The 15,704-nt window shown below is 38.9% G+C and overlaps 1 protein-coding gene across 2 annotated transcripts in view; it reads left to right on the forward strand.

Moving 5' to 3' along the window:
- Nucleotides 1–1,094: 1,094 nt before the first annotated feature.
- Nucleotides 1,095–15,704, forward strand: part of UBR1 (ubiquitin protein ligase E3 component n-recognin 1) — a 137,082-nt gene continuing 122,472 nt past the window's right edge. For both annotated transcript variants that reach the window (XM_030318370.2, XM_030318371.2), the window contains exon 1: nucleotides 1,095–1,262. In XM_030318370.2, coding sequence (XP_030174230.1) covers nucleotides 1,182–1,262 — 81 coding nt within the window. In that variant the 5' untranslated portion in view covers nucleotides 1,095–1,181. The remainder of the gene's footprint in view (nucleotides 1,263–15,704) is intronic.

Below are 15,704 nucleotides of genomic sequence, written 5' to 3' on the forward strand. Positions count from 1 at the left end.
TTAGCCTTTTCCCCAATAGTTAGCTTTTAATTCCTTCCAGCATGTTAGCTTTATCATTATTTTTCCCTTTGTTAAAACCGTATATTAATGGGGCGCCTGGGTGGCGCAGTCGGTTAAGCGTCCGACTTCAGCCAGGTCACGATCTCGCCGTCCGTGAGTTCGAGCCCCGCGTCAGGTTCTGGGCTGATGGCTCGGAGCCTGGAGCCTGTTTACGATTCTGTGTCTCCCTCTCTCTCTGCCCCTCCCCCATTCATGCTCTGTCTCTCTCTGTCCCAAAAATAAATAAAAACGTTGAAAAAAAATTAAAAAAAAAACCGTATATTAAATCGTTAGTTTGTAAACAATTTAAAACAATACAGATGAAGTTAAAGTAGCTCTTGACTAAGTTCCTATCCTCAGAGCTTTTATTAGTTCTTTCCTTTCAGGCTTTTCCCCTTGCATTTAAACGCACATAAGCACAAATATATAGTTTACGGCAACTTGGGTTTTTTCCCCCCACTTCACTTAACTCATCTTTATCTTTCCACAAAAATCTACTTTGTTCTTTTTAACACCAACGTATGGTATTCCCTAACGCGGATGACCATGTTTATTTTGTCCTCCCTCTATGGCTATACGACTACAAGGTTTCAATTTTTCGTTATTTCTTCACCCACCTCTCCCCAAAGCGGATGCGGCTTTAGCTTTCTTGTGCGCATGTGCAAGTGTCCATGGGCTACATTCCTAAACATGGAATAGCTTTGAGTACTTTCTCATTTTGTGGGTTTTGGGGAGCCACTGCGGGTACGGAGGGAGACAAACACACTCAGACCAACAACCTGGATAGAAAGAGACCTAGAACAGGTTCTCAGCCCCCCACAGTTTTCTTACTTTCAAAATGGACGCTGAATTTATTTTTTACCTCGTAGACGCAACAGTTCCCAGCATCGGAACCAGATGCAAAACTATTCAGAGGCCAGGCACTACGACTAAGAAATTAGGAGAAGAAAAACCTCCAGCCCTAAGGTCCGTGACGCTTGCTTCCGGGAAGCGGACCGGAAGCCACGCCTCGATTCTGCGTCAAACCTGATTTCAGGGGCCGTCGTAAAAGTGTCGCCCGCCCCGTGTTTCTTGGACCGGCCACAGGTTTCCGCTCGTCTTCGGCCGGGGGTCTGGAACTGCGGGTGTCAGTTTCCCTCAAGATGGCGGACGAGGAGGCTGGGGGTGCGGAGAGGATGGAAGTCAGCACGGAGTTGCCCCAGACCCCTCAGCTCCTGGCATCTGTAAGTCCTTGTAGGCAAGTTCCTTTTGTCCCCCCCCAGTCCCTCCATACCGCGCTCAGGAGGATGTCGGGCTTCGCCCCTTATGGCGGCTCTGGGGAGGGGGAGTCGTATGGATTGATCTGGAAGGAAGCCATGGAATAAAAGTTAGTCATTACCCACATTCCTGCCGGCCAAGTCTACGGAGTATTATGACTTTGTCATTTATTAGTCGTGACGAGTTCAAGCATGTCTCTATCCTGAAGTAGAAATAACTGGTGATGCTATTAGATGCTCTGGTATGGGGGCTAAGACGGGATTGGAGGAAAAGCCATTTGCCGATGGACGCAGTGCCACCTTCTCTTGATGACAGAAATGCAGGACGCTGCACCTAATGTTATATTTCACAGCTGGCTGGGTGGGGCCTGGTAATGGCAGGGAATGCTGTCAACTCATGTCAAGATACGGGGTGTAGGAACTGTAGTCCCTCATTCTAGTATCTTGAGAACCCCAGGCCTAACCCTCAGTGGAGGAACCCGTCATCTGTCTGTTCTTTATAAAGGTGAAGAAGAAACTTCCAGACTTTTCAATTCAGAGCACACCATTAATTAATTTCGGAATCCATATTTTGCCCTTGTATTTTGCCCTCATTGTCTCTGAGCAAATTTGAGTTAATAGTCTGCCTACAGGGAGAAAGCAGATGAGGAGAATAGGAGATAGGTAACTATTAGGGAATATTCTGGATGTCCCCGAACATCTAGTGGGGAGCTAGACAGGGAATAACCAAATATTGATCGCTGCATGATGTTGAGTTTTATCACTTTGTCTTTATTGCTGCACATAGAAAAGTGTAGGATATATACCTCTTTAAAAGTTCTTTGGTTTGTAGTTTTAATAAAAACATTTTTTGGACTATTTTAATCATGCAGACACTTAAGCATTGTTGTTTGAGAGAATTAAGTGAGCTCCAGAAATAAGAATCCACCGGAAGGACTGGAGTGACTGGCTGGGAGATAGAAACCAGGTAGGGAGGGAGTTGGAATAAGAGTTTGGCGACCAACTAGAGCAGTGCTTGCAACCATCCTCCACCTCAAATAGCAGTTCAACCTCACTTCACTGCTGGTGTTGAAGGAGGAAGCATCTCTTTGAGACGATAAGAAATGAGAAGGTAGGAAAAATTGAGAAGCAGCTGAAACATCTGGTCTTAATGGTAGCTTGTGCTTTTTTACCTCTTAGAAGGAGTACAGAAACTGTGGACAGAAGTGTTACTGTAATTTTGTATTGCCAAATGTTTTGCCAATGCTTTGATATACTAATTCTTCCAGTGGTATAGTAAAACCTCCTCAATCCAGACTCCACTTATTTCTAATTGGAGATTAGTACAGGAATCAAGCTAGAGTTATTTTGCAAAGTCTGTACTTGAAGAAATACTAGATTACTTGGGGGCAAGACTTTGGGTTTTGCAAAGCAGTAGGTAGATGCCAAGACAAGTGTAATAGCCTGAGGGAACTCACAGTTTAGTGACACAGATCAGACAAGTGTTCAAAGAATTTTAATACAAGACAGGGTGATCTAAGAGGGTCATCATATCTGGATGAAGACCAGATATCTTTTTCCTTTCCTTTTCTTTTTAAAGCTACCGTTTTCATTTTATTCTGACAGTAGAGTGAGATACTGGTCTTCCAGTTTACTATTTCTTTGCTGTTAAGTGAAAGAAGCCCAGAAATTCTTTAACATTTGAATCATTTTGTATTATAAACTACCATTGGGAGGCAAGGAAAACAAAAATAGTAAGTATGGGACAATTATAAGGTTTTAGAAATCTTACCAACTCCATTAGTCTTGTCCTTGGTTATACTTTGTTTTCTTTACAAACAGCAACAACAACAAACAACAACAACAAAAAACCCCAAAACTTTCTTCTTAAACTCCAGATCATTTCTCTGTCCTATTGCTATCAAAAGCGTGGAGGCTCTCAATTCCTAATACCACCTAACATGCAATTAAGGTGAAATAATAGGTATGAATTATGGGGCATTTATAAAAGCCATTGCTTAAGAATCATTAAAGGAATTGATTTTTTAGGTCTGGGGTGGGGAATTTTCACAGCATACCCTCCTGATTCTGAAATCCTGGTCTGTGGGCCAGTCACACTTTGAGTAAGACTAGACATGTGGAGATTGTCAGTATAGAGTTGACAGTTGAGATTGTGGGAAATGGAGATCTTTGAAGAGGAAAGTGTCTGTGTGTGTCTGTGTGTACTTGTGCATATACACAGAGACAGACATGGAGGGAGAGAGGGAAAGGAGGGAAAAGGACTGGGGACAGGAATGATTGAATTTCAGGGATAGAAGATGGAGGAAGAACCAGAGAAAGATGTAAAAAGGGAACAACCAAGCAGGTAGGAGGTGAGAGTAGCATGGTGTCATAGGGTATAGTTTCTAGGAGAGGGTGGTTTATTGGGTTCAGAAGATAAGGACTGTGAAAAACTGGGAATTCAGAGAGTTGGTGGGATGGTCTGACAGAACTTCTGCCTTCTGTTGTCTTTGACTGGATTTTCTTTCTTAAGTCCATCTCAGATGTCTTCTAGCATGGTACTACCCTCTTTTCTTTCCCCTGTCTACACACTCAACCTATGTGATTTTGTCCAGTTCTGTGGCTTTAAATACCATCGGTATGTGTTCAGTTCCCAAATTTATATCTCTAGGTCATCTCACTTCTGAGCTCCAGAATCACAAACCCAACTAACTGCCTACTTGATATATCCACTTGGATGTCTGATAAGTGTTTCAGACAGGGGGAGCAATTATGAAGCTACTGCTGTAACCCAAGCCTTAGCTGATGGTGGCATGTACTAGAGAGAGAGATCGCTGAAGATAAAGAGAAGTAGATAGATTTGAGAGAGACTTTAGAAGTATGGTAGAAACAAAAAGATTTGCTTATGGATATTAGGCCTGAGGATAAAAGGGAAGAAACAAATGATGTCTGGATCCTCAGTTTTTGGTTTAAGCATTCATGGCTGTGGCTGTGTCATATTCTGAGAGAAAGGACCAGGTTTGGGGAGGGGAAAGGAGGGAGGCCAATCAAGAATTTTGTTCTCCCTGTCTCATGACACTTCCATAATAGCTCTTGAACACAAACAACTCTCTCTGTCTCCACTCCACCTCTCTAGTCCTATCACCATCTGTTGCCTAGGCAACTGCAGTGGCCTCTTAACTGATCTCTTTGCTTCCATTTCTGCCCTCTTCCAGTCTATTCTGCACAGATCAGCCAGAGTAATCTTTTTAGGACTAAATCAAATCATGTCAGTATTCTGCCTAAATCCTTCAATGGCTTCCCATTTTATTTGGAATAAAATGTGAACTCATTACAAGTTTTTCAGGACCATGTGTGATCTGGCCCCTACATCTTCCCCTCATTTCCTGTTATTTCTCCTCATTCACTATTAGCCACCCTGGCCTTTTAGTTTCTAAATCAAGCATAAGATCTATCTTGCTTCAGGGCCTGTGCTTTGCTTTTGTTGCTTACTGTTCTTTTTTCCTGGAGTGTTTTTCCTCTGTTTCTTCTTGATACTTACCAAGTCTAAAAGATAGGTTCCTCTTACCCTTGTCTCTCAAACCACCCTGTTTATTTCCTTACTGAACTTCCTATGATTTGCAATTAGTATGTTGTCTTTATTTACTTATTTGAATATCTATCACTCCTATCTGAATCTAAGCTCCATGAAGGCAAGGATTATGTCTGACTTGTTCACTGGTATATCCCAGTATGTGCTCGAAATAGCAGACGTCTACATATTCTTAGTGAATAACTGAGGATCAGCATCAGTGATTTGTTTTAACAAGATTGGTAGTGATTGGGGAGGGAGGTTGTGGATGGAGGATGGGGAGAGAAATGAGGGGGCATATTGGGGTGGTAGCTAATGTTAAAGTTTGGGCTGAATGTGGCAGGGAGAAAAGGGTGTAAGAAATGCCAAAGTAGGAATTCTGGGGGAATTGGTGGTATTTGAGGTATTAAAAGTTATGATGTTGACATAAGTGGAAGAACTGAACATTGTGCTCAGTAAGGGGTTTGGAGTTTGAGAACATGGAGGTACATCAGGTTTTGTGATGGTAGAGCCAGGTTAGCTGAACCTCTGTGTGTTCCTAGGGCACACTTTTCATACTTCTGTTGCATGCAGTATGTCTCAGGCTATCCTCAGCATTGCCTGTTCAGTGTCTGTGTTTCCCTCTAGACCATAAACTCCTTGAGAGCATGAACTGTTTCTTGTTCACATCTGTATCTCCAGTACTAACACATTGCTTCAAAATTTTTATTGATGCATGCATGCATGAATGAATGAATGAATGAGAAGACATTAACTGAGGTGGAGCAGAGGTAGAGATAATAAGAGTTGAGGAGGTTAAGAGATAATGAGGCTAAAAGGTTTAAAATTGAAAGGGAAATTTTTATTTCATTTTAATTTTTTTTTGAAAGGGGAATTTTTTAAACTTACATTGAGATATCCTTTATGTACAATAAAGTGCTTCCATTGTAAGCATTTAGGTTGATGAGGCTTAACAAATGTACAAACATGTGTAACTATTACTAAATTGGGATATAGAACATTTCCATTACTCCCAAAATTATAGTGTCCCCAAATGGGGGGGATTTTAGTTTTTTGGTTTTTTTTTTTTACATCTAATATTGTTATGTTTGTATAATAATCAGTATGAAAATCAAGGAAAAAATTATCCACAATCTCAAATGTGTGCTGAATCTTTAATTGATAACAATTTTTTTTTTTGATAGTTGACTTTAAAATACTGAGATGGGGTGCCTGGCTGGCTCTGTCTGAAGAGCATGTGACTCTTGATCTCAGGATTGTGAGTTTGAGCCCCAGATTGGATGGTAGATTACTTACGAAAATAAGAACTTTGGGGTGCCTGGGTGGCTCAGTTGGTTAAGCGTCCAACTCTTAGTTTTGGCTCAGGTGGTGATCTTGCAGTTGTGAGACTGAGCCCTGAGTCAGGCTCTGTACTGAGCATGGACCCTGCTTGGGATTCTGTCTCCCTCTCTCTGCCCTTCCCCTCCCCTGCACTCTCACTTTCCCAAAATAAATAAATGAATACTAAAAAATGAAAAAAAGAAAAGTCTTTAAAAAATAAATAAAATACTGAGATAGTAGACGAAGGAATAAGAAGTTATATGTTCTTTTCAGTGGTGGCGATATTCCTTAGAAATTGGAATATCTATATCATTTTAGGCCACAGCATAGCTTTCTGTAGTTAAGACACATTTAGAAGGAGAAAACTAGGATGAAAACCAAGGTCTCTGGAGTTCTGACTGAAGGGCTTTGTCACCAGATCATAGCAGGGCATAGTGCCTGTTGTTTTTTTTTATCACCATCTCCTAATTCTTACTGCAGACAGCTAAAGAAAATGGATTTTCAGTATCAGACTCTGTGAACTCAGGCATGAAGCTAAGGCCTAAAACTGCAGGTCAGAGTGATAGATACAGGCCCACTACCTGTAATAGTCTAGAGAAGACTAGTGATTTAGTGTGGATAAGCTGGTGCTGATGATTGACTGCTTATGTTTAATAACAGACATCATCCTGCAAAATAAAGAGGGTTTTGTCCTCAATACTGCAGAGAAGGACTGGGTAGATACGTGTATAATCAGTAATGCATGATGAAGCAATGCAGTGTCCTGCCCATCCTCTCTTCATGTGGGATTATTTCAGATTTCCCTTGCCATCATTTTACCCATTTTCTACAAGTGTTAATTATACACTGTGCTCTATGAAAGTTTTCTTTAGGCTTTTAACTTATTGCCTCAGATGACTTAAGACAAAATATTAAGACCTCTTTAGTCCTGGGTAATTTACTATGAACTCCTATGTGTTCTTTTAAGGTATTCTGAATTAACATGCCTCCTGTTGAAGAAACAATTGTTATTTGATGAGTTCTTTTTTTTTTTTAAAGCATTTGTATACTTTTTTTTTTTAAGTGTATGTATATATTTTTGAGGGGCGTGAGGGGTTGAGAGAGAGGAAGAGAGTATCCCAAGCTGGCTTCATGGTGTCAGTGCAGAGCCCAATGTGGGGCTCCATCTCACAAACTGTGAGATCATGACCTTAGCCGAAATCAAGAGTCAGACGTTTAATGAACTGAGCCACCCAGGTGCCTCTGGTGCAGCAGTTTTTTTTAAATGTTAAGTTGTACCCTATAATAAGTTAAGTGCTTATGGAAATATGCTGTACTACATAAATGTTACTGAATGACTCTGGAAGAGTTATTGTGCTTCCTTAAGTGCCTCCTTGCTGTCTGGGAATGATATAGGCCCTGTTGAGAATGGGGTCTGCTGTTAATCACTTGAATGTAATAATTCTCCTAATAGTTTATTTAATGCCATTCTTCAGAACAAAGTCTATTTGACTTGTTTGGAGGAGCGGGGCTTAACCACTTGCTGTGTCTTTATGGATTACCTTTTAAAATGCCTTTGAACTTTTGGTATTTATGAGTAAGCCAGAATGACTTGAGAACACAAGGAAAAATCTATGAATTTATCCATTTATTTATTTTTAACATATTTTCTTCCTTTTTTTAAGTTTCTGCCTTGAGAATTTCACTATTTAAGTTTATTTATTTTGAGAGAGAGGGAAAGCATGAGCGGGGAGTGGCAGAGAGAGGAGGAGAGAGAATCCCAGTCAGGCTTCTGTGCATGGAGCCTGATGCAGGGCTCGTGAAATCATGACCTCAGCCAAAATCAAGAGTCAGTGTTTAACCAACTGAGCCACTCAGGTACCCCATTTACTTTTATGTACACATATACTCTACCTTGTCATCTAAGAAAGAATTTTAGTTTATTTGCAGATATATATTTAATAGAGTAGAAAGAGAATGTGTGTGCCACAGTTTAGGAAAGCAGATTTCATTCATCCAAAGACTTCAAGGGGAGCTTAGAAAATTGGAGCATGAACCTGTGATCAGAGAAGAAAAAGGGAGAGAATGGCTTAGGAGGGACTGGATGCCTTCAAAAACTAAATTCTGACAGGGTGCTTGTATATTATCTTAACAGAAAAGAAAAAAGAGGGGCCTTTTTGTCACATGACTTTGTATTTGACCCTGGCTTATTTTATCAATGGCCATGAAGACAGTATACTTACTTATCATATTTACACACAACACAAAGCTGGCAGGGATAAGAAATACATCATAGAACACACACAGAAAGAAATCTCCTTAGGCTGAATATTGCATCAAAACTGACAAAATGGAAGTTAATTGTGGTGAAAATACAACCTTATACCTAGGACTCGGTATTTGTGTATAGGACCAGGTCTCTTATATGCGATCAGTCTAAAGGTTTTGGTTGTCTGCAAACCTAGTAAGTCATAATGAGATATGGCTACCAAAAAAAGAATGTGATCTTTTAGAGCAATTTAGCGCCGTGGATAAGGAAGGTAAGAAACAGTTCCACTTCTCTGTATGGAGGCATGTTGGTCACATTCCATAAAAGTAATCAACACGGAGAGTGGTCTGAATACCATGTCATTAGGGATGGCCAAATGCCATTTCTAGGGATGGACAGATTTCTTTAATTTCTATGTTCTAGTGTAGCCTCAGAATGAAGAGACTGATGAGAGACTTAATAGTTATTTTCTTCATTTATTTGAAAGGCTGTTGGTTGAAAGAGCCCAAAATTGTATTGGATTATTTCAGACTGCATAGGGTAAAAGTTATAGGAAGGTAGATTTTGGGTTGATTATGAACTGTAAGAATGGACATTGGCCGAGAGGAAGTGTTCGGACAGGTTTAGGGAACTGATTATCAGATGTGTTGTAGAATTTCCTCATGGGGTAAGCAGTTGAACTAGGGTTTTTGTTATTGTTTACTTGTTCTTAAGCTTTATGAATCTGTCAAATGGTATTACAAGAAAACTTAGTGTAACCAAAAGATTTCTTGGTGCCTGGAGATATTCCAGTTACACTAATCCAGTACTTACCATGAACAATTCTAGAGCCTCCAGATTTTGTTACTCCTTTAAAACAGAAGAATTAGAAAAAAAGTTACAGGGCCTTTAAAGCCTGGTAGATACCAAACAGTTGTCTAAGGAAGGGTAAGCTGTGGTTTGGACAAAAGTAACCTATTAAAAGTTAGTTTCTTTTTCAGAATGATGTTTCCAAGCAGGCATCCAAATCCCTGGGTCAGAATTGAGAACATATCTTTAATCTCCGTGGGGATGAGGAAAATGTTCGGAATGTTTGGGAATTTAAATATTGTGAGAACTTGTTTTTAGCAAAGAGTCAAGTTAGGAAAGCCTTCTCTTAACTGCAGATGTTGAAAAAAATTTTTTTTCCTTCTGGACCTTGAAATTAAAAATTCTTAATTTTATTCTTATGTCAAATGGGTAAAAACACTAAAAACAACCAAACAAATAAATAGGAAAATCAGGCCTACTCCAGCCACCAGTAATCCCTGAACATGTCACCTAGTAAAATACATCCTGTGTAGTTTTTCTAATCTGGAAAAAAAGACAATCTTAGTCAAAAAAGATTTTCCATAGATGTGGCAATCATCTAGGAAAAAGTCTTCATGAAAAAGTAAAATTATACATTAGCTCATATAAGAATTCTATAGTTTTAGAAGGCTTAATATCATCATTTGCTTTGTTCTCTCTAGCAAGAAGTCCATAACATTCAGCAGTGACTGAGAACTTTTATTAAGTACTTGTGTAGGCCTGTGGGGATACAGGGATTTGTAAGGCAATGATTCTCCCATCAAGGAATTTATAGTTTTGGTGAAGAGGCTAAGTGTACACATACAATGATAACTAGTATTATTTGCCAGAGATATAGGTACTGAATGAGTACCTCCTTCAGTAAGTGCTGTATTGGAGTTACAGGGGAGAATAATTTTCTTAGGCTGATCAGTGAAATGTTCACAGAGGAGGGCCTTAAGCTAGATGGACCTTAAGGAATAACACTCCATGGGGGTGGAACGGTGGACAGCTAGTGGTAAGGTCACTGGAGAGGACATTTAAGGCATCAACACCCAGACATTCTGCCCAAGTCAGCCAACAATATAAAAGATAACATCATAAAATATTAGTTCTTCGTACTAAAACATCCAATGACTAAGACATGCAATAGGCAGTTTTTAGGGAAGAGACTTCATTTGGAAGAAAAAAAAATAAAAAGGTGAAACTATGTTACTTGTTTTGTTTTACTACTAAAGTGAAATTGTTAGTCTGGAGGGTAAATTTAAAAGAACTGTGTACTTATATTTGGTTGAGTAGAATGAGCACTGAAGGAGTTAGGATGCCTAAGATCTGCTCCTGGCTCTGATACTAATTGGCTGTATGATCTTGGAAAAGCCAGTTAATTCTCCCTGTGATTCAGTTTTTTCATATATAAAATGAGAGACCTGAACCAGAAGATCCCTTTGGTTTTGGTGACTGTAAAGTTTCTCATGTTCTTCTAAGAATTCTTCAAAAACTTGAAAAGGACTAATTCTATGACTTCCATTATATAAGTAACACAGAAAAGTTTTTTGTTTGATATATAGCAGTAAATATTCAGGATTTTTTGTTTTGTTTTGTTTTTCATGAGTACTGTTTGGAGAAAATAACCTTAGGTATACCGTAGAACATTAGATATTCTCTATTTCACAGTTACAATTGTTGCTACATTTCTGGAGAAATTTCTAGTTTTTTATTTTTTTATTTTTAAACCTTTACTAAGGTTTTAGTAAAATATTTTTAATTTTATAATTGAAAAAAATCCCCCCAAATATGGAAAATATCACTAAGAATATTGTTCATATACTATAAGCAAACATACAGATTCCATGAAAATACGTTAAAATCTCACTACCCACTGCTCTTAACATTTTGGTGTATATTCCTCCTGATTTCTTCCCTCATATAAATAGATACATTTAACCAAAATAAGGTTTTATATATACTGCTTTGTAATTTGCTCTACTAAACTATACATTATTAATGCCTTTCTGTATTAATAAATAAACATCTTCAGTATTGGTTCTTTTTCTTTTGAACTCATTTTAGACTTACAGAAAACTTGCAAAAACAGCACAGTTCTTTTATATCCTTGACTCATGCATTCCCTAATGTTAGGCATCTTACATAACCACAGTACGTATCAGGGACAGGAAACTAATGACACTAACTAAACTATAGACTTTATTTGAATTACACTATTTTTCCCACTAACATTGTTTTTCTGTTCCAGGGTCCTATCCAGGATCCCACATTACATTTACTTATTATTTCTCCTTGATCTCTTCCAGCCTGTAACTATGTCTCAATTTCTCCAAAGTCTTTTCAGGTTTGTAGCAGCATCTTGGCCTTGCCTTATATTTCTTTAAAAAAATTTTTTTCTAAACATTTGTTTGTTTTAGAGAGAGAGCAAGAGAAGGAGAGAGCGCTGGCGTGTGGTCGTTGCGCACATGTAGGGGAGGGGCAGAGAGAGGGAGACAGGAACCAAAGCAGGCTTCTTATTGTGAGCGCAGAGCCTGATCAAGACTCAGCTGCTTACCCAACCCAGGCACCACATCTTGCCTTGTTTTTCATGACCTTGACATTTTTTAAGAATATTGAAGTTAGTTTGTAGAATGTTCCTCAATTTGGATTTGATGTTTTCTCATGATTAGAATGAGGCTGTGCAATTAAAAAAAAAATTTTTTTTTAATGTTTATTTATTTTTGAGAGAGAGAGACAGAGTGTGAGCTGGGTAGGGGCAGAGAGAGAGGGAGACAGAGAATCTGAAGCAGGCTCTAGGCCCTGAGCTGTCAGCACAGAGCATGACATGGGGCTCAAACTCATAAACTGTGAGATCATGATCTGAGCCGAAGTTGGATGCTTAACCAGCTGAGCCACCCAGGCGCCCTGAGGCTATGCATTTTTGGTAAAATAATACAAAAGTGGTACCATAAGCTTCTCAGTGTATCACATTAAGGGATTCTTGGTATCAATATTCTTGTTACTAGTGATATTTATCTTTTTTTTTTAATTTTTTTTTCTTAACGCTTTTTTATTTTTGAGACAGAGAGAGACAGAGCATGAACAGGGGAGGGTCAGAGAGAGAGGGAGACACAGAATCTGAAACAGGCTCCAGGCTCTGAGCAGTCAGCACAGAGCCCGACGTGGGGCTCGAACTCACATACCGCGAGATCGTGACCTGAGCCGAAGTCCCCAGGCGCCCCAACTAGTGATATTTATCTTAATCACTTGGTCAAATTGGCATCTGCAAGGTTTCTCTACTTTAAAGTTATTATATTTTTTCTTTGTAGTTATTGTCTTCAGGAAGATATTTTGAGACTATTTGGCATCACCTTAAATGGGTGTATTATATCTTACAGATTTTTTAGTTTTTTTTCTCTTAATTGCAAAAGTATTGACACTTGTGTAAAAAAGGTCAAACAGTATAACATTATTTCAAGTAAAATGTGAAAATCCCTGGATTGTCTCCCCAGTTCCTTCTCTCCATGTAACCACTGTTAACAGTTTGGTGTTTCTCCTTCCAGATCTTTATCTGTGTTTAGGAAAGTATGTGTTTAGATGTACAAAATAGACATTTAGGTGGACCTCATTTTTTCAGGTACAAGTGACATTATAGGAACACCCTGGTATATATATCTTTGCACAGTTGGGCAATATGGCTAAATGATAGACTGCACAATTTCTTAAGCTATTTCCCTATTGATGGACATTAAAGTTTTTAGTTTACTGTTTTTGTGAATAACTTTCCACACATAAAATGTGTAGATTGAAAAAATAAAATAGTAAAAAAATAAAATAGTAAAATAGGCTGTCTAGGGAAAAATAAATCCTTTTCAGAGCTCTTCCTACTGTAATTTATTTTGAATCCTTTTAGAGATTTTCTGTGTAAATGTAAGCATACATAACTATGTCTCCTCTGTTTTTTTCCCCATCTCCCTTTATAAGTGGTAGCATATACTCACAGTTACATATCTTTTGTTTTTTATTTAACAGTGTAACTTGAAGAATGTTCCATATCAGGAAATACAGATCTGTGCCCTCCTGCTTTTTATACTGGCTGCATTGAATTTATATATCATGATCTATTCAACTTGTATTGGGAGACATTTAGATTGTTTCTTGCCTTTTACTATTATAAATAATGCTGCAAATAAAATACTTGTATTTCTTATATTTTTGTTCTTTTTGCACATTTGAGTTTACCCAAGGAATAAATTTCTAGAAGTGGGAATTCTAGGGCAAAGGATTTTTAAATTTAAAATTTTTAGGGGTGCCTGGGTGGCTTATTTGTTAAGCATCTGACTCTTGATTTTGGCTCAGGTCATGATCTCATGGTTTGTGAGTTTGAGCCCCCTGTTGGGCTCTATTCTGATATGCGGGCCCTGCTTGGGATTCTCTCTCTACCTCTCTCTCTGCCCCTCCCCTGCTCATGTGCTCTCACCCTCTCTCTCTCTCTCTCTCTCTCTCTCGTTCTCTAAATAAAATAAAAACATTAAACATTTTTTCTTTTTTATTACATTTAATTTATTTTTGATAGAGCACAAGTCGGGGAGGGGCAGAGAGAGATGGAGACACAGGATCCAAAGCAGGCTCCAGGCTCCGAGCTGTCAGCACAGAGCCCGACACAGGGCTCGAACTCACAAACCGTGATATCATGACTTGAGCCAGAGTCAGATGCTTAACCGACTGAGCCACCCAGGCGCCCCTAAACATTTTTTTAAATAAAAAAAATTAATTATCTCAAAATTACCCTTCAGAGAGGATGGGCTACTTCAATTCCTACGATAATACCTAATTTTAACAATGTATTTTACATAAATTTTTTTAAAGTTTTTATTTTAATTACCGTTAACATATAGCATTATGTTAGTTTCAGGTGTGTAATATCGTGATTCAACACTTCCGTACATCACTCTCTGCTCATCGTGACAAGTGCACTCCTTTTTTTTTTTTTTTTTTAATGTTTACTTGTTTTTGAGAGAGACAGAGAGAGACAGAGTGTGAGTAGGGGAGGAGCAGAGAAAGAGGGAGATACAGGATCTGAAGCAGGCTCCAGGCTTTGAGTTGTCAGCACACAGCGCTATGTGGGGCTTGAACTCATGAAACATGAGATCATGACCTGAGCCGAAGTTGGCCACTTAACCTACTGAGCCACCCAGGCACCCAACAAGTGCACTCCTTAATCCCCATCACCTATTTTACCCATCCCCTCACTACTCTCCCCTCTGGTAACCATCAGTTCATTCTCTATAGTTAAGAGTTTGTTTCTCGGTTTGTCTCTTTGTCTCTCTCATCTTTTTTCTTTTGCTTGTTTGTTTCTTAAATCCACATATGAGGGAAACTATATGGTATTTGTCTTTGACTTAGTTTGCTTAGCATTATACTGGCTAGCTCCATCCATGTCATTGCAGGTGGTGAGATTTCATTCTTTTTTATGGCTGAATAATACTCTTGTATATATATACATCACATTTTCTTTACCCATTCATCAATCGATGGACACTTGGGCTGCTTCCATATCTTGGCTACTGTAAATAATGCTGCTATAAATATGGGTATATGTATCCCTTTAACTTCACATTCTTGTGTTCTTTGTATAAATACCCTGTAGTATGATTGCTGGATCATAAGGTAGATCTATTTTTAGCTTTTTTAAGAACCTCCATACTGTTTTCCACAGTGGCTGCACCATTTGCATTCCTACCAACAGTGCGATAGGGTTCCTTTTTCTCCACATCTTTGCCAGCACCTGTTGTTTCTATGTTGTTGATTTTAGTCATTCTGACAGGTGTGCGATGATAACTCATTGTAGTTTTGATTTGCACTTCCCCGATGATGAATGATGTTGAGCATCTTTTTTTTTTTAGTGTTTATTTTAGAGAGACAGAGCACGAGTGGGGGAAGAACAGAGAGAGAGGGAGACACAGAATCTAAAGCAGGTTCCAGGCTCTGAGCTGTCAGCACAGAGCCCATTGCAGGCCTTGAACCCACGAACTGTGAGATCATGACCTAAGCCAAAGTTGGACACTCAACTGACTGAGCCACCCACATGCCCCAATGTTGAACATCTTTTGATATTTCTGATGGCCATTTGTATGTCTTCTTTGGAGAAATATGTTACATTAAAAAAATCATTCACGACAATTAAGTGGGATTTATTCCTGATTTGCAAAAGTGGTCAAATATTCACAAATCTTATCAGTGTGATACAGCACATCAATAAGAGAAAGGATAAGAACTATACGATCATTTCAATTGGCACAGAAAAAGCCATTTGACAGCATACAACATACATTCATAAAAACCCTCCTCAGAGTAGGTTTAGAGGGAGCATATCTCAACATAATAAAGGCCATGTAAGGAAAAACCCTCAGCTATCATTACCTTAAGTGGGGAAAAACTGAGAGCTTTTCCCCTAAGGTCAGGAACAAGACAAGGATGTCCACTGTCACCACTTTTA

The sequence above is a fragment of the Lynx canadensis genome, chromosome B3 (genome assembly GCF_007474595.2).
Source record: "Lynx canadensis isolate LIC74 chromosome B3, mLynCan4.pri.v2, whole genome shotgun sequence".
In the NCBI taxonomy this organism is placed as follows: Eukaryota; Metazoa; Chordata; class Mammalia; order Carnivora; family Felidae; genus Lynx; species Lynx canadensis.